An 18632-nucleotide genomic window follows, 5' to 3' on the forward strand; every position below is an offset into this window, starting at 1 on the left:
ATCTGTAAAATGGGGATGAAGACTGTGAGCCCCACGTGGGACAAGCTGATCACCTTGTAACCCCCCCAGTGCTTAGAACAGTGCTTTGCACATAGTAAGCGCTTAATAAATGCTATTATTATTATTATTATTATAAAATAATTAATTCCTGATATGGACATAAGTTCTGTAGGACCGGAGGGGGGTGAGGGGGTGAGAGTGAGCATCCGACCGTCATTTTGCCGATGAGGAAACCAAGGCTCAGAGAGGTGAAGTGGCTCGGCCGAGGCCCCACACCAGGATGACCATCTCCAAACTCCCAGCACCGCACCTTATCCAAGAGGCCGTCCTGCCTCTTTTCTTCCTCCCACCAGGAGAAATTCCAGAAGGGGCCGGAGCTACAAGGGGAGCCCGGCTACTCCCTGGGCCGTTTCGGAGCGGCCATCGCGGCCCTGGAGGACATCAACGGGGACGGGCTGGCCGACGTAGCTGTAGGAGCGCCCATGGAAGAGAAGGGAGCCGTATATATCTACAACGGGCTTCCGGGGGGGCTCCAATCCCAGCCCAGCCAGGTGAGGCGTCTCAGGACTGCTTCCTAGCTCCCGGATCTAATAATAATGATAATAATAATAATAATTGCGGTATTTGTTAAAAGTGCTTACCATGGGTCAGGCACTGTTTTAAGCGCTGGGGTGGATACAAGCAAATCCGGTTGGACACAGCCCCTGTCCCACGTGGGGCTCATAGTCTCAATCCCCATTTTACCAATTATGTTGCCAACTTGTACTTCCCAAGCGCTTAGTACAGTGCACACACAGTGCACAGTGCACAGAGCACACACTTACACACAGTAAGCGCTCAATAAATACGATTGAATGAATGCATTCATTCATTGAGAAGCAGCGTGGCTCAGTGGAAAGAGCCCGGGCTTTGGAGTCAGAGTTCATGGGTTCAAATCCCGGCTCCGCCAATTGTCAGCTGTGTGACTTTGGGCCAGTCACTTCACTTCTCTGGGCCTCAGTTACCTCAACTGTAAAATGGGGATTAAGACTGTGAGCCCCCCGTGGGACAACCTGATCACCTTGTAACCTCCCCGGCGCTTAGAACAGTGCTTTGCACATAGTAAGCGCTTAATAAATGCCATTATTATTATTATTATTATTATTATGAATGAATTTTACTGATGAGGTAACTGAGACCCCAGGGAAGTGAAGTGACTTGTCCAAGGTCACGCAGCCGGCAAGTGACGGAGCCGGGATCAGAACCCGTGACCTTCGGACTCCCAGGCCTGGGCTCCAGCCACTAGGCCACGATGCTTCTCTAGAGGCTTTCCCTGTCCCCCCTGACCGGAGACCCCCACCCAGGCCTCCCACCTTGGGATCAGTGTCCCCAGCTCACTGTCAATCAGTGAGTGGTCTCTATCGGGCGCTTACTGCGTACAGAGCACTGGACTAAGCGTTTGGGAGAGGGCAATAGAGCGGAGTTGGGAGACACGTTCTCTTTCACCCCCAGAGGATCGAGGGGATCCAGGTGTCCCCCGGCCTCCAGTTTTTCGGCTGCTCCATCCACGGGGTAATGGATCTTGGAAAGGACGGGCTGACGGACGTGATCGTGGGGACTCGGGGCCAAGTGGTGGTGCTCAGGTGAGGACGGCGGGGACGGGACACTCGCTCTTGGGCCCCGGCCGAGAGGGGAGGCTTGCGGGGAGAAGGGGGTCGCTAGGAGGCCTGGGGTCTTATCCTGAGGTCAGAGTTAATTCGATTCATCCTCAACCATCCCTCCCGTCCCTTCTGCAGGTCCCGTCCCGTGGTGGACATCACCTCGACTCTGACGTTCTCCCCGCTGGAGATCCCGGTGCGGGAAGTAGAGTGCTCTGTGCGAGGAGGCTCGAAGAGACTGGAGGTGACCCTCACTATCTGCTTCTCGGGCAAGAATCTCACCCCCAAATTCCACGGTGAGCACTGTTCCTCTCCCCACTTCTTTTTCCAGAAAGCCCCGTGGCCTATGCCTCTCCACCACCGATTCTTTTCCTCGACCCCAACCCCGCCTGGCCTTCCCCCAGTCTGCTGACCCCCCAGATTCTCCCCCAGGGCCTGTGAACACTGACCTCAAATACACTCTGGAGACGGATGGACATCGCACCAGAAGCCGGGGCGAGTTGTCTCCGGGGATGCGGGCCGTCAGAGGGAACATGTCCATCATCCCAGGGACGAAAAATTCCTGCCTCCAGCATAAGCTTCGGTTTCCGGTGAGTGGGCCACGGGGAGCTAGCTCTGAGAAAGGAAGACACAGCCCCTCAGCATGGTGGTCTCTTGGCCTATTCTTTTTTATTTTACAGTATTTGTTAAACGCTTTCTATGTGCCAGGCACTGTACTAAGCGCTGGGGTAGCTACAAGCTAATCGGGTTGGACTCAGTCCCTGTCCCACATGGGGCTCCCAGTTTTAATCTCCATTTTACAGATGTAAAACAGAGGAGAAGTCAGTCGGTCAGTCAGTCGTATTTACTGAGTGCTTACCATGTGCAGAGCTCTGTACTAAGCACTTGGGAGAGTAATAATAATAATAATGATGGCATTTATTAAGCGCTTACTATGTGCAAAGCACTGTTCTAAGCACTGGGGAGGTTACACGATCATCAGGTTGTCCCACGGGGGGCTCACAGTCTTCATCCCCATTTGACAGATGAGGGAACTGAGGCCCAGAGAAGGAGAAGCAGCGTGTCTCAGTGGAAAAAGCCCGGGCTTTGGAGTCAGAGGTCATGGGTTCAAATCCCGGATCCGCCACAGGTCTGCTGTGTGACCTTGGGAAGTCACTTCACTTCTCTATGCCTCAGTTACCTCATCTGGAAAATGGGGATTAAAACTGTGAGCCCCCCCGGGAGACAACCTGATCACCTTGTAACCTCCCCAGCACTTAGAACAGTGCTTTGCACATAGTAAGCGCTTAACAAATACCATCATTATCATTAAGTACCTTGCCCAAAGTCACACAGCTGGCAATTGGTAGAGCCAGGATTTGAACCTATAACACTACAACGGACACGTTCCCTGCCCACAGTGAGCTTGCCCAAGGTCATAGGGCAGCCCAGTGGTGGAGCAGGATTAGAACCCAGGTCCTCCTGACTTCAAAGGCACACGAAAAGGCGACGTGGCTTTTCTATTAGCGACTGGCTGAGCTCACACGTGGCCCGGTCCCCAATCCCCGCTGTCTGCTGGCATCCGCGGCCTCGCCTCCTGAGAGGTTGGGTGCCCATCCCAGCTGTTTGGGCGCCCTGAATTCTTGGCACACTTTTCTAGAGCTTTCGGAGCTGCTGACATTGGACACAGAGAAGCAGGGTGGCTTAGTGAGAAGCAGCGCGGTTTAATACATAGAACACAAGGCTGGGAGTCAGAAGGACCAAGGTTCAAAGCCCAGCTCCGCCGCTTGTCTGCTGTGTGGCCTTGGACAAGTCACTTTTCATTCATTCATTCATTCAATCGTATTTATTGAGCGCTGACTGTGTGCAGAGCACTGGACTAAGCACTTGGGAAGTAAAAGTCGGTAACAGATAGAGATGGTCCCTAAAAAAAAAAATGATGGCATTTGTTAAGTGCTTACTACGTGCAGAGCACTGTTCTAAGCGCTGGGGGGGATTCAAGGTGATCAAGTTGTCCTACGTAGGGCTCACAGTCTTAATCCCCATTTTACAGATGAGGGAACTGAGGCTCAGAGAAGTTAAGTAACTTGCCCAAGGTCACACAGCAGACATGTGGCGGATCTGGGATTCGAACCCACGACCTCTGACTCCAAAGCCCGGGCTCTTTCCACTGAGCCACGCTGCTTCTACCCAACAATGGCCTCACAGTCTAGAAGGGGGAGACAGACAACAAAACATGAAGACAGGTGTCAAAATCGTCAGAACAAATAGAATTAAAGCTAGAAGCAGGTGGAGGGGTGACCACTGGAGGTTCTTGAGTGGGGAGACACATCCTGAACATTTATTTGAAGAAAAATGATCCGGGCGGCACGGTGAAGGATGGACTGGAGTGGGGAGAGACGGGAGGCCGGGAGGTCAGCAAGGAGGCTGATGTGGTAATCCAGGCGGGATAGGCTGAGTGATTGTATTAATTAATTCATTCATTCATTCAATAGTATTTATTGAGCGCTTACTGTGTGCAGAGCACTGTGCTAAGCGCTTGGGAAGTACAAGTTGGCAACATCTAGAGACGGTCCCTACCCAATAGCGGGCTCACAGGTTGGAAGGGGGAGACAGACGACAAAACAAAACATATTAACAAAATAAATAGAATAAATATGTACAAGTAAAATAAATAAATAGAGTAATAAATCTGTACAAACATATATACATATATACAGGTGCTGTGGGGAGGGGAAGGAGGTAAGGTGGGGGGGATAGGGATTGGGAGGAGGGGGAGAATTTCACTTCTCTGGGCCTCATTTCCCTCTTCTGGAAAATAGGGATTAAGACTGTGAGTCCCGTGTCGAACCCGATTAATTTGTGTCTACCCCAGTGCTTAGAACAGTGCACGCACTCCACAAGTACCATATTTACTATTATTAATGATGATAGCATTTATTAAGTGCTTACTATGTGCCAAGCACTGTTCTAAGTGCTGGGGGGGATACAACGTAGTCAGGTTGTCCCCCTGGGGGGCTCACAGTCTTAATCCCCATTCTACAGATGAGGGAACTGAGGCAGAGAGAAGTGAAGTGACTTGCCCAAAGTCACCCAGCTGACAATTGGCGGAGCCGGGATTTGAACCCATGACCTCTGACTCCAAAGCCCGGGCTCTTTCCACTGAGCCACGCTGCTTCTCAGATGCTTCATTATTATTATTACTATTATTAGAGGTTCCACCTCCTTTGCTTCTCAAATGCTTCTCTATTATTATTATTAGAGGTTCCACCGCCTTCGCGGTGGTTTCTCTAACCAATTCCTCGTGACTCCTGAGGCCCTCTAGACTGTAAACTCACTGCGGGCAGTGAGGCTGTGTCAGTTCTACTGTACTCTCCCAAGCGCTCAGTACAGCGCTCTGCACGCAGTAAGCGCTCAACAAGTACGACTGACTGACTATAGGGTAACCCCGCAATGCAGCTGGCTCTGGGGAAGGGCAGAACTACTGCCAGGGGTAATGCCAAGGTGCTCACTGTCTCCAGCGTAGCTCAGTGGAAAGAGCCCGGGCTTTGGAGTCAGAGGTCACGGGTTCGAATCCCGGCTCTGCCAATTGTCAGCTGTGTGACTTTGGGCAAGTCACTTAACTTCTCTGGGCCTCACCTGTAAAATGGGGATTAAAGACTGTGAGCCCCACGTGGGACAACCTGATCACCTTGTAACCCCCCCAGCGCTTAGAACAGTGCTTGGCACATAGTAAGCGCTTAATAAATATCATCATCATCATCCAGGTCTGCGTGGAGGACATCATTTCCCCCATCAACATCTCCCTAAGCTTTGCCCTTCAAGAGGAGGCTGTGGGGAGCCTTATGATGGACGAGGTAGGATCACGGGTCTGAGGGAATGGGAGAGGGATTCCCGAGCGGTCTGGAAAGGGGTGGGCGGGCTCCCCCAGGGTCGTCGACCCATTTCTTGGACACCCCCCCAGAGCTGGCTGGCTGGGGTTTGGGACGGGATGACCCCGCCGGGCCTAAGATTGGGAAGTAGAGGCTCCCTTTGGCTGTTCACCCCTCTCTTTTCCGCTCCAAACTGACAGCAGGAGAAGGGAGTGAAGCCCATCCTGAGTCTCTCCACCCACACGGAGACCTGGGAGGTAAGAGCGGAAGGGATCGCTGGGGAAAAGGAGGTGGGAAGTTCCTCGTATTGCACTCTCCCAAGCTGTAAGCGTCTCTCTAGGTTGCCAACTTGTCCTTCCCAAGCGCTTAGTCCAGTGCTCTGCACACAGTAAGCGCTCAATAAATACGATTGATTGATTGATTGATTGTAAGCTCATTGTGGGTAGGAAATGGGGAGGTAGGAATGTGGGTTGGAATTTTTTTAATAATAATAATAATAATGATGATGAGGGGAGGTAGGAATGTGGGTAGGAATTTATTTAATAGTAATAATAATGATGATGATGGCATTTATTAAGCGCTTACTATGTACAAGGCACTGTTCTAAGCGCTGGGGAGGTGACAAGGTGGTCAGGTTGTCCCACGGGGGGCTCACAGTCTTAATCCCCATTTTCGGATAAGGGAACTGAGGCACAGAGAAGTTAATGACTGGTCTCCCCCCCACCCGCAGACTGTAAGCTCGTTGTGGGCAGGAAACGTGTCTGTCGTTTTAATAATAATAATAATAATAATAATAATGGCATTTATTAAGCGCAAAGCACTGTTGTAAGCGATGGAGAGGTTTCAAGGAGATCAGGTTGTCCCACGGGGGGCTCACAGTCTTAATCCTCATTTTACAGATGAGGGAACTGAGGCACAGAGAAGTTAAGTGACTTGCCCAAAGTCACACAGCTGACAATTGGCAGAGCTAGAATTCGAACCCATGACCCCTGACTCCAAAGCCCAGGCTCTTCCTACTGAGCCACGAGCTTGGTACAGTGCTCTGCACACAGTAAGCACTCAATAAATACGACTGAATGAATGAATGAAATGGGTTTGATAATTGCTATATTGTACTCTCCCAAGTGCTTAGTACAGTGCTCTGCATACAGTAAGTGCTCAAAAAATATGATTGACTGATGATTGACTGAATGGTGATAAATTCGATTGATTAATTCTCCTGGGCTATCAGCCCCACACCTCGGGGGCACTGGCTATTTATATTGGAGTCTGACCGCCCCCCCACCCCCGAGACTGTAAGCGTGCTGTGGGCAGGGAATGTATCTGTTTATTGTTGCATTATACTCTCCCAAGCGCTTAATACAGTGCTCTGCACACACAATAAGTGCTGGCTCAGTAGAAAGAGCACGGGCTTTGGAGTCAGAGGTCAGGGGTTCAAATCCTAGTCTGCCAATTGTCAGCTGTGTGACTTTGGGCAAGTCACTTAACTTCTCTGTGCTCAGTTCCCTCACCTGTAAAATGGGGATTAAGACTGTGAGCCCCCCCGTGGGACAACCTGATCACCTTGTCACCTCCCCAGCCCTTAGAACAGTGCTTGGCACACAGTAAGTGCTTAATAAATACCATCATTATTATTATTGTTGTTACAATCGCCTGACTGGCTACAGCGTGGCTCAGTGGAAAGAGCCCGGGCTTTGGAGTCAGAGGTCATGGGTTCAAATTCCGGCTCCACCATCAGCTGTGTGACTTTGGGCAAGTCACTTCACTTCTCTGCGCCTCAGTTCCCTCCTCTGTAAAATGGGAATGAAAACTGTGAGCCCCCCCGTGGGACCACCTGATCACCTTGTAACCTCCCCAGCACTTAGACCAGTGCTTTACCCATAGTAAGCGCTTAGCAAATACCATCATCATTATTATTATGACTTCCCGTTCCCAGATTCCTTTTGAGAAGAACTGTGGAGAAGACAAGAAGTGCGAGGCCGACCTGAGCCTGAAATTCAACTCCAAAAGGTCCGTGGATAAACACGCCAGCACCCCAAGTCTTCGGGTCCACCCCGATGGGAGCCCCCAACCTCGACCACCCCCTTCCTCCTCGACTCTTTGTTCTCTGGCCCAGATATTCCTGACCTCTCATCTCTCACCCCCAAACCTCCCTGACTCCTGACCCACTCTGATCACTCTCTCTGCCCTCCTGAATCCCTCCCACCCCCATTTTTCCCTCGTCTCTGTTCCTCTCCTAGACCCCCAGCGCTGCATCTTTCCCCATCGTCCAACCTGTCCGTCCTCCTGGAGCTGACCAACAGCGGGGAAGACGCTTACAGGGTGCAACTGCATCTGGCCCTCCCCGTGGGCCTCTCGTTCCGCAAAGTCTCAACGGTCGAGGTAAAAGAAAATGGGGGATGATAATAATCATCATCGTCATCATCATCGATCGTATTTATTGAGCGCTTACTGTGTGCAGAGCACTGTACTAAGCCCTTGGGAAGTACAAGTCGGCAACATATAGAGACAGTCCCTACCCAACAGTGGGCTCACAGTCTAAAAGATAATAATGGCATTTATTAAGTGCCTAGTATGTACAAAGCCCCCCGTGGGACAACCTGACCACCTTGTAACATCCCCAGCGCTTAGAACAGTGCTTTGTACATAGCAAGCGCTTAATAAATGCCATCATCATTATTATTATTACTATTAAATAAATTCCTACCCACATTCCTACCTCCCGATTTCTTACCCACAATGAGCTTACAATCAATCAATCAATCGTATTGCTTTGCACCTCTTCCACCCAAACCTTGACTTTCTCTAGCCAACCCCCCCTTTCCCAGAAACAGGGTGCCCTGCTCCCCTAAAATCTACTGCATTTATTTATTTATTTATTTATTTATTTATTTATTTATTTATTTATTTATTTATTTTACTTGTACACATCTATTCTATTTATTTTATTTTGTTAATATGTTTGGTTTTGTTCTCTGTCTCCCCCTTCTAGACTGTGAGCCCGCTGTTGGGTAGGGACCGCCTCTATAGGTTGCCAACTTGGACTTCCCAAGAGCTTAGTCCAGTGCTCTGCACACAGTAAGCGCTCAATTAATACGATTGATTGATTGATTGATTGTCCTTCCAGAAACCAGCTATCTTCACTCTCAGCCCTCTTCCTCTTCCCTTGAGCTTGGATATGATCCCTTTATTCACCCCTCCCTCAGCCCCACAGCACTTAGGCCCGCGCGGGTCTCAGTGGAAAGAGCATGATCTTTTTTTTTTATGGCATTTATTAAGCGCTTACTATACACAAAGCACTGTTCTGAGCGCTGGGGAGGTTACAAGGTGATCAGGTTGTCCCACGTGGGGCTCACAGTCTCAATCCCCATTTTGCAGATGAGGTAACTGAGGCACAGAGAAGTTAAGTTACTTGCCCAAAGTCACCCAGCTGACAATTGGCAGAGCCGGGGTTTGAACCCGTGACCTCTGACTCCAAAGCCCGGGCTCTTCTCCACTGAGCCACGCTGCTTCTCCAAAGTGACTCTTTGGAGTCACTCGTCAGTGGTGTGACTTTGGGCAAGTCACAACTTCTCTGTGCCTGTGACCTCATCTGTGAAATGGGGATGAAGACTGTGAGCCCCCCGTGGGACAACCTGATCACCTTGTAACCTCCCCATTCATTCATTCATTCAATCGTATTTATTGAGTGCTTACTGTGTGCACAGCACTGTACTAAGCACTTGGGAAGTACAAGTTGGCTTAGAACGGTGCTTTGCACATAGTAAGCGCTTAATAAATCATCATCAATCGTATTTATTGAGTGCTTACTATGTGCAGAGCACTGTACTAAGCGCTTGGGAAGTACAAATTGGCAACATATAGAGACAGTCCCTACCCAACAGTGGGCTCACAGTCTAAAAGGATTGCAAGGTGATCAAGTTGTCCCACGTGGGGCTCACATTCTTAGTCCCCAGTTTTACAGATGTGAGGTAACTGAGGCCCAGAGAAGTGAAGTGACTTGCCCAAAGTCACACAACTGACAAGTGGCGGAGCCGGGATTTGAACCCATGACCTCTGACTCCAAAGCCCATGCTCTTTCCACTGAGCCACGCTTCTTCTCTATTTATTTAATAAATGCCATTATTATTATTATTATTATTATTTATTTATAGTAATGTCTGTCTCCCCGGCTAGACTACAGGCTCTCTGTGGGCAGGGAACGTGTCTGAGCTCTGTTATATCGCACTTTCCCGTTCATTTAATACAGTGCTCTGCACACAGTAAGCGCTCAATAAATATAAGTGATTGATTGATTGATTGATTGATTGATGGATGGATTGTTAAGCCCGTTTCCTTTCCTAAAGGCCAGGTCTCTTACCCGCCATTGACTCGGGTTTCCTTTTTCTCTCCTCTTCAGCCTCACATCCATATTCCTGTAACTTGTGAGGAGGGAACCAAGGTGTCTGGTTCCCCAGTCTGGACCCTAGCCTGCAATGTGAGCTCCCCTATCTTCAAAGGAGGCTCTGAGGTAAGAACATTCATTCATTTATCCATTCATTCAATTGTATTTATTGAGCGTTTACTGTGTGCAGAGCACTGTACTAAGCGCTTGGGAAGTACCAGTCGGCAACATGTAGAGACGGTCCCTACCCAACAGTGGGATCCCAGTCTAGGAGGGGAAGACAGACAACAAAACAAAACGAGTAGACAGGTGTCGAAACAGGCAGAATAAATAGAATTATAGCTATATCATCTTCATCAATCGTATTTATTGAGCGCTTACTATGTGCAGAGCACTGTACTAAGCCCTTGGGAAGTACAAATTGGCAACATATAGAGACAGTCCCTACCCAACAGTGGGCTCACAGTCTAAAAGGGGGAGACAGAGAACAAAACCAAACATACTAACAAAATAAAATAAATAGAATAGATATGTACAAGTAAAATAAATAAATAAATAAATAGAGTAATAAATATGTACAAACATATATACATATATACAGGTGCTGTGGGGAAGGGAATATAGCTATATGCTATATAAGCTATATGCACATCATTTAACGAGAAACAGCATGGCCTAGTGGGTAGAGCCTGGGCCTGGAGGTCAAAAGGACCACTTGTCTGTTGTGTGACCTTGGGAAAGTCACTTAACCTCTCTATGCCTCAGTTATCTCATCTGTAAAATAGGGATTAAGGTTGTGAGCCCCGTGTGGGACATGGACTTTGTCCAACCTGATTAACTCGTATCTACACCAGGGCTTAGTACAGTGTCTGGCACATAGTAAACGCTTAAGAAATACCACACAAAAAAGAAAAATAAGAATAATTCATTCATTCATTCATTCAATCGTACTTATTGAGCGCTTACTGTGTGCAGAGCACTGTACTAAGCGCTTGGGAAGTACAAGTTGGCAACACATAGAGACGGTCCCTACCCAACAGTGGGCTCACAGTCTAGAAGAATGAAGTCTTCTTTCTTCAGTCTATAATAATACTCCCCTTCTAGACCGTAAGCTCGTTGTGAGCGGGGATCGTGTCTGCTGACTCTGTCGCATTGTACTCTCCCAAGCGTTTAGTACAGTGCTCTTCACATAGTAGGCGCTTAACAAATACCAGTGATTGGTTGACCGATTAATAATAATAATGGCATTTATGGAGTATCCATTCTGGGTCAAGCACTGGATTTAGGTTCAAGATAATCAGCTAGAACACAATCAATCAATCAATCGTATTTATTGAGCACTTACTGTGTGCAGAGCGCTGTACTAAGCACTTGGGAAGTACAAGTTGGCAACATATAGAGACAGTCCCTACCCAACAGTGGGCTCACAGTCTAGAAGGGGGAGACGGAGAACAAAACCAAACATACATTGCCGACTTGTACTTCCCAAGCGCTTAGCACAGTGCTCTGCACACAGTAAGTGCTCAATAAATATGATTGATTGATTGATACTAACAAAATAAAATAAATAGAATAGATATGTACAAGTAAAATAAATAATTAGAGTAATAAATATCATCATCATCATCATCAATCATATTTATTGAGCGCTTACTATGTGCAGAGCACTGTACTAAGCGCTTGGGAAGTACAGACTGGCAACATATAGAGACAGTCCCTAACCAACAGTGGGCTCACAGTCTAAAAGGGGGAGACAGAGAACAAAACCAAACATACTAACAAAATAAAATCAATAGAATAGATAGGTACAAGTAAAATAAATAAACAAATAAATAGAGTAATAAATATGTACAAACATATATACATATATACAGGTGCTGTGGGGAAGGGAAGGAGGTAAGATGGGGGGGATGGAGAGGGGGACGAGGGGGAGAGGAAGGAAGGGGCTCAGTCTGGGAAGGCCTCCTGGACCCTCACAGGGTTCACAGGAAGAGGGAGGGAGAACAGCTATTTTATCCCCATTTTAGAGAGGAGGAAACTGAGGCTCTGAAAGGTTAAGTGACCTGCTCAAGGTCACCCAGGAGGTGAGTGATGCCGCAGGTCTGTGACCCCGGGCTCCTACTCTATCAGATTCACTGCCTCTTGGGGCTGACAGGCCTCTGTCCCCCTGGGCCTCAGATTGGGTGGGAGGGCTGAGGGGGGGAACTCCTGGATTTTGGGAGGGAAGCCAGGACCAGAGAATGAGATGTGAGGTCCAGGGGAGCAAAACCGTGGGCTTTGGGGAGGGCTAGAAGAAGAGCAGGGGGCCAGGGGAGAATGCCAACATACTAGGAGGGGCCAAAATGGAAGTGCTAGGGCGAGGAGTCCTCATTTCTGGGGGAGATCAGATCGTAGGGAAGGCCCCTAACCTCAAGAACCCAATCCTACCTCAGGGAAACAGGATGACCGACTGGAAAGAGCACAGACCTGGGTTCTAATCCTGGCTCTGCCCCTTACCGGCTGGGTGACCTCGGGCAACTCACTTAACTTCTCTCAGCCTCAGTTCCCTCATCTGCAAAATGGTCATTCAATATCCGTTCTCCCTCTTACTTGGACTGTGAGCCCCTTGTGGGACCTGAATATGCTGCTGCTGATGATGATGGTGTTTGTCAAGTGCTTACTATAGGTCGCCGACTTGTACTTCCCAAGCGCTTAGTACAGTGCTCTGCACACAGTAAGCGCTCAATAGATACAATTGAATGAATGAATGAATGTGCCAAGCACTGTTCTAAGTGCTGGGGACGATACATGATGATGATGATGGTATTTGTTAGGCGCTTACTATGTGCCAAGCACTGTTCTAAGTACTGGGGACAATACATGATAATGATGATGGTATTTGTTAGGCACTTACTATGTGCCAAGCACTGTTCTAAGCGCTGGGGAGGATACATGATGATGATGTCTGCACCTGTCTACATGTTTTGTTTTGTTGTCTGTCTCCCCTTTCTAGACTGTGAGCCCATTGTTGGGTAGGGACCGTCTCTATATGTTGCCAACTTGGACTTCCCAAGCGCTTAGTCCAGTGCTCTGCACACAGTAAGCGCTCAATAAATACGATTGATGATGATGATGAATGAATGGTGGTGATAGCATTTGTTAAGCGCTTACTATGTGCCAAGCACTGTTCTGAGCACTGGGGTGGATACAAGGTGATCGGGTTGGCCCCTGTGGGGCTCACAGTCTTCATCCCCATTTGACAGATCTGGTATCTACCGCAGCACTCAGGTCAGTGCTTGGCGCTTAGTAAGCGCTGAACTATTATTATTATTTATTAATAATATAATTAATCATTATAATTATTAATTATTAATAATTATCAATAATCTGATTAATTATTATATTGTTATTATCAGGTCCTCATCCAGATGGTGTTTGATACGCTGTTGAACAGCACCTGGGGAAACTCCCTACAGATAAGCGCCAACATCAGCTGGTGAGCAAGCCCTGGCATTCCCATTCCAAAGCCATTCACGCCTTTGAGGTAATCTCAGTTCCTGCCTTTCCCCACACCTATCGGCGCTTCTAAAAGGATGCCTTTCCCTCCCATCCTGTCTCCTACACAGTGACAACGAGGACGCCAGCCTGTGGAATAACAACAGCGCCGTGACAGAGATTCCCATCCTCTACCCCGTCGTCGTTGACATCGGGATCGAGGAGTGGGTAGTCCCCCAGTCCCCAAACCTTTGTTTTTTCGTGGTGTTTGTTAAGCGCTTACGCTGTGCCAAGCGCTGTACTCAGCCCTGGGGTAGATTGGACGCAGTCCCTGTCATTCGTTCATTCATTCGATCGTATTTACTGGAGCGTTTACTGTGTGCTTGCGAGAGTACAACAATAAACGGATGCATTTCCTGCCCACCACAAACTTACAGTCTAGAGGCGGGGAGAAAGACAGTGATAGAAATAAATCCATTGCAGATATGTACCTAAATGCGGCGGAGCTGGGAGGAGGGAAGAACAGAGGGAGCATGTCAGGAAGATGCAAAAGAGAGTGGGAGAAGGGAAAAGGTGGAGCTTAGACAGGGAAGACCTCCTGCAGGTCTTAAATAAGGCTCTGAAGGGAGGGAGAGTATTTGTTTGTCAGATTTGAGGAGGGAGGGCGTTCCGGGCCAGGGGCAGGATGTGGGCGAGGGGTTGGCAGTGAGATAGGCGAGATCGAAGCACGGTGAGAAAGTTAGCATTAGCGGAGCAACATGTACGGGCTGGGTTGTAGTAAGAGAGTAGTAAAGTGAGGTAGGAGGGAGTAAGGTGAGGGAGTGCTTCAGAGCCAGTGATGAGTAGTTTTTGTGATGTGGAGGAGGATGGGTAACCACTGCAATTTTTTGAGCAGAGTGACCTGTTCTGAACGTTTTCAGAGAAAAATGATCCAGGCAGCCAAGTGTGGACTGGAGTGGGAATAGGATGAACGATTGCATTAATGTGGCAGCAGTTTGAAATGGAGGGGAAAGAGCAGATTTGGGCGATATTGTGAGGGTGGGACCGACAGGATTTAGTGATGGATTGAATATGTGGGTTGAATGAGAGAGAGGAGTCAAGGATAACCCCAAGGCTACGGGCTTGTGAGACAGGAAGGAGGGTGGTATCGTCTACAGTCGCGAGAAAGTCACGAGGAGGATAGGATCTGGGTGGGAAGATAAGGAGTTGTGTTTTGGACACGTTAAGCTTGAGGTGACGGGAGGACATCCAAGAAGAGATGTCTTGATGGCAAGAGGAAATTCAAGCCTGCAGAGAGGGAGAGAGAGCAGGGCTGGAGATGTCGATTTGGGGATCACCTGCATAGAGGTGGTAGTTGAAGCCGTGGGAGTGAATGAATAGAGAAGTAGCATGGCTCAGTGGAAAGAGCCCGGGCTTTGGAGTCAGAGGTCATGGGTTCAAATCCCGGCTCTGCCAGTTGTCAGCTGTGTGACTTTGGGCAAATCACTTAACTTCTCTGTGCCTCAGTGACTTCATCTGTCAAATGGGGATTAAGACTGGGAGCCCCCCGTGGGACAACCTGATCACCTTGTAACCTCCCCAGCACTTAGAACAGTGCTTTGCACATAGTAAGCGCTTAATAAATGTCATCATCATTATTATTATTGTTATTAATTCTCCAAAAGAGAACTGTGGGGCTCACAGTCTTAATCCCCATTTTCCAGATGAGGTCACTGCGGCCCAGAGAAGGGAAGTGACTTGCCCGAGGTCACACAGCAGACAAGTAGTGGAGCCGGGATTAGAACCCAGGTCCTTCTGAGTCCCAGACCCGGGCTAGGCCATGATGGTTCTTGTGCTGCTTCTCTTTCTCCCTAAGAATCCAGGCATCCTTCTCCTTCTCCCCAACCCCCTCCGCCACCAGCCTACCTCTCCATCCCCAAAGCAGCCTCCACGCTTCAAAACAGAGAACCCGGGTATCCCGTGTCCAGCTCTGGCATCCCCCCCAAAACCCGACACCCCTTAATTTGGAGAGTCCGGGCGCCCTTCCTTCCTTCCGTGCGTCAGCCGTTCCTGGTTTTGCTTTCCCATCTCTCCCCGCAGGCAGATCAGTACCTCCCACTTCAACTTCACTTCCAGAGGTCCCAAGACTCATACGTTCCAACATTCCTACAAGGTATGGGGAGGCTGAGGAAACCTGGATTTGGAGCGGGGGACGGAGGCCGAACACCTTAGTTCTGGGAAAGGAGGAGGAGCCTTGGGATTGGGAGGACCAGGGGGTCCCGAAACAGGAATCTCTGGGGTGGGATCAGAGGCCGAGAGAGAAGATCCAGGAGGAGAGCGGAGAGATGCCCTCCCCGCCTCCATCCCTCCAGAGTTGGGCGGGTCCCTGCAGTTGCTTGAGCCCACTGTTGGGTAGGGACTGTTCTCTATATGTCGCCAACTTGTACTTCCCAAGCGCTTAGTACAGTGCTCTGCACACAGTAAGTGCTCAATAAATACGATTGATTGATTGATTGATTGATTGATTGATTTTCCCGGCCCCAGGTGAATATCCAACCGCTCATCGACTCGCCGCCGACTCTGGAGGTCTTTGTCTTGATGCCGGCGACTCAGCCCAAAGCACTCATCCAAGGCAACTTGAGCATAGATGTGGTGAGTGCCACACAGGGGAGATGACTCAATCAATCAATGGTATTTATTGAGCGCTTGCTCTGTGCAGAGCACCGTACTAAGGGCTTGGGAGGGAACAATACAACACAGTTAGCAGCCACATTCCCTGCCTTTAATGAGCTTATAGTCTGGAGAGGGGCGTTAATATAAACAAGTCATTTAAGCACTTAGTACATTCATTCGATCGTATTTATTGAGCGCTTACTGTGTGCAGAGCACTGTACTAAGCGCTTGGGAAGTCCAAGTTGGCAACATATAGAGACGGTCCCCACCCAATCAATCAATCAATCAATCAATCGTATTTATTGAGCGCTTACTGTGTGCAGAGCACCGTACTAAGAGCTTGGGAAGTCCAAGTTGGCAACATCTAGAGACGGTCCCTACCCAACAGTTGGCTCACAGTCTAGAAGGGGGAGACAGAGAACAAAACCAAACATATTAACAAAATAAAATAAATAGAATAGATATGTACAAGTAAAATAAATAAATAGAGTAATAAATATGTACAAACATATATACATATGTAAAGGTGCTGTGGGGAAGGGAAGGAGGTAAGGTGGGGGGGGATGGAGAGGGGGAGGAGGGGGAAAACCCAACAACAGGCTCAAAGTCTAGAGGGTGCTGTGCACACAGTAAGCGCTCAATAAATACGATTGAATGAATGAATGAATAATACAGAATTTAAAGATATGTACAGAAGTGCTGTGGGGTTGGGGATGGGGTGAATATCATGTGCCCAAAGGTGTCAGATGGAAGCGCAAAGGTGCCAACCTATTGCCTCCTCTAGGATTCACAGAGACCCTGCCAGTGGATGCCCGTGAACGAACTGCCCCCCACCATTGAGGTATGTGGCTGCAAGACAGGACGTCTGAGTCGTGACCGAGGTGACGAGGATTGTCCGGGAATGGAGACGGAGGGCCCTGGGATCTGGGGGGCACCGGGAGGGATGAGACCTCCCTAGGACCCTGGCATCCCGCCAACCAAATTCCTCCCTCAGTTCCCCAAGACCTGCTCCGTCGGAAAGGCCTTCTTCTGCGTCTTTGCTTTCCAAAATGCAGTCTCCGTCCATGTGAACGGAGAGGTGGAACTGACTGAAAAGATCGAGGTACTCCGTTCGAAGCGAGATGGGGAGTTGGGGTCAAACTGGGATCGCCTGGGCCAACTGGGTTTGGAGGGGAGGGAAGAGGGAAGCCCCCCCCAGCTCCTGGTTTCCTTCTGACCTCCTTCCTGCTCCCTTCCTGACTCTCTGCCCCCCTCAAGGACTCTTCCATCATCAAGTTCTGCAGCTCCATCTTGGTCTCTTTCAACACGGAGAAGTTCTTTCACCTCCATGGCCGTGACTTCTCCAAAAGCCAGGTAACCCTCTCCCTCCCAGGCTATAAGAACGTTTTTCTTTTGTCCCAGCCTCACCCTTTCCCTCGTGGCCTCTCCCTTAAATTCGAGAAACTCCTCCTCTGTCGCTCCCTTCGTCTCTTCTCCCTGGCAGCCCTTCCCTTCCTCCTGGCCTGGCGGGAAGAGCTTGGGCCCGGAAGCCAGAGGATCCGGGTTCTAATCCCGGCCCCGTCGTTTGCCTGCTGTGTGACCTGGGGCGAGTCATTTCACATCTTCTAGACTGTGAGCCCACTGTTGGGTAGGGACCGTCTCTATATGTTGCCAACTTGTACTTCCCAAGCGCTTAGTACAGTGCTCTGCACACAGTAAGTGCTCAATAAATACGATTGAATGAATCCCGGGGCCGGTCTCTGTTTCCACGTCCCACCACCATCCTCCCTACCTCTCTCATTCCACCTACATCTTCAATCTGTCACCAAATCCCAACCGTTCTGTCTTCATAACATTGCTAAAATCCACCCTTTCCTCTCCACCCAAACCACTACCACGCTGATCCAAGCACTTCTCCCATCCCACCTTGACTTCTGCATCCGCCTCCTGGCCGACCTGCCAGTCTCCTGTCTCTCCCAGCTCCAATCCATACTTCACTCTGCAGCACCAGTTATCAACAAAAATTTTCAGTTCATGCCTCCCCACTCCTCGAGACCCTCCAATGGCTGCCATCCACCTCCTCATCAGATGGAAACTCCTTACCATCGGCTTTAAAGCACTCAATCAGCTCGCCCCATCCTACCTCACCTCACTAATCTCCTACTACAGCCCAGCCCACACCCTCCACTCCTCTGGCGCCAGTTTACTCTCTGTGCCCCAATATCATCTATCTCACCACCGATCCCTTTCCCACCTCCTTCCCTGCTCCAAATACATCAAACCTCCACCCTCTCCACCTTCAAACCATTACTGAGGTCACATCTCCCCCAGGAGGCCTTCCTCAATTAAATTTTCTTTTACCCGCTCACTCTCCCTTCCAGGTCATCTGTGCACTTCAATCTGTGGCCTTTGGACATTGCATTCATTCGTTCATTCATTCAATCGTATTTATTGAGCGCTTGCTGTGTGTAGAGCATTGGACTAAGCGCTTGGGAAGGACAAGTCGGCAACATATAGAGACGGTCCCTACCCAACAACAGGCTCACAGTCTCGAAGGGGGAGACAGACCACAAAGCAAAACGCGTAGACAGGTGTCAAAACCATCGGAATAAATAGAATTACAGCGATATGCACATCATTAGCAAAATAAATAGA

The 18632-nt window shown here is 49.1% G+C and overlaps 1 protein-coding gene across 2 annotated transcripts in view; it reads left to right on the forward strand.

Moving 5' to 3' along the window:
- ITGAL (integrin subunit alpha L) overlaps positions 1-18632 on the forward strand; it is a 39592-nt gene that overhangs the window by 17634 nt on the left and 3326 nt on the right. Inside the window, exons 14-29 of one of the 2 annotated variants that reach the window (XM_038763379.1) lie at positions 354-551; positions 1492-1622; positions 1776-1933; positions 2070-2227; positions 5384-5473; positions 5689-5745; positions 7425-7498; positions 7729-7870; positions 9888-9998; positions 13268-13347; positions 13478-13570; positions 15426-15498; positions 15870-15977; positions 16783-16839; positions 16993-17100; positions 17256-17351. In XM_038763379.1, coding sequence (XP_038619307.1) covers positions 354-551; positions 1492-1622; positions 1776-1933; positions 2070-2227; positions 5384-5473; positions 5689-5745; positions 7425-7498; positions 7729-7870; positions 9888-9998; positions 13268-13347; positions 13478-13570; positions 15426-15498; positions 15870-15977; positions 16783-16839; positions 16993-17100; positions 17256-17351 — 1734 coding nt within the window. The remainder of the gene's footprint in view (positions 1-353; positions 552-1491; positions 1623-1775; positions 1934-2069; positions 2228-5383; positions 5474-5688; positions 5746-7424; positions 7499-7728; positions 7871-9887; positions 9999-13267; positions 13348-13477; positions 13571-15425; positions 15499-15869; positions 15978-16782; positions 16840-16992; positions 17101-17255; positions 17352-18632) is intronic. The other variant, XM_038763381.1, reaches the window with a different exon arrangement.

The sequence above is a fragment of the Tachyglossus aculeatus genome, chromosome 21 (assembly GCF_015852505.1).
Source record: "Tachyglossus aculeatus isolate mTacAcu1 chromosome 21, mTacAcu1.pri, whole genome shotgun sequence".
NCBI classification, from domain to species: domain Eukaryota; kingdom Metazoa; phylum Chordata; class Mammalia; order Monotremata; family Tachyglossidae; genus Tachyglossus; species Tachyglossus aculeatus.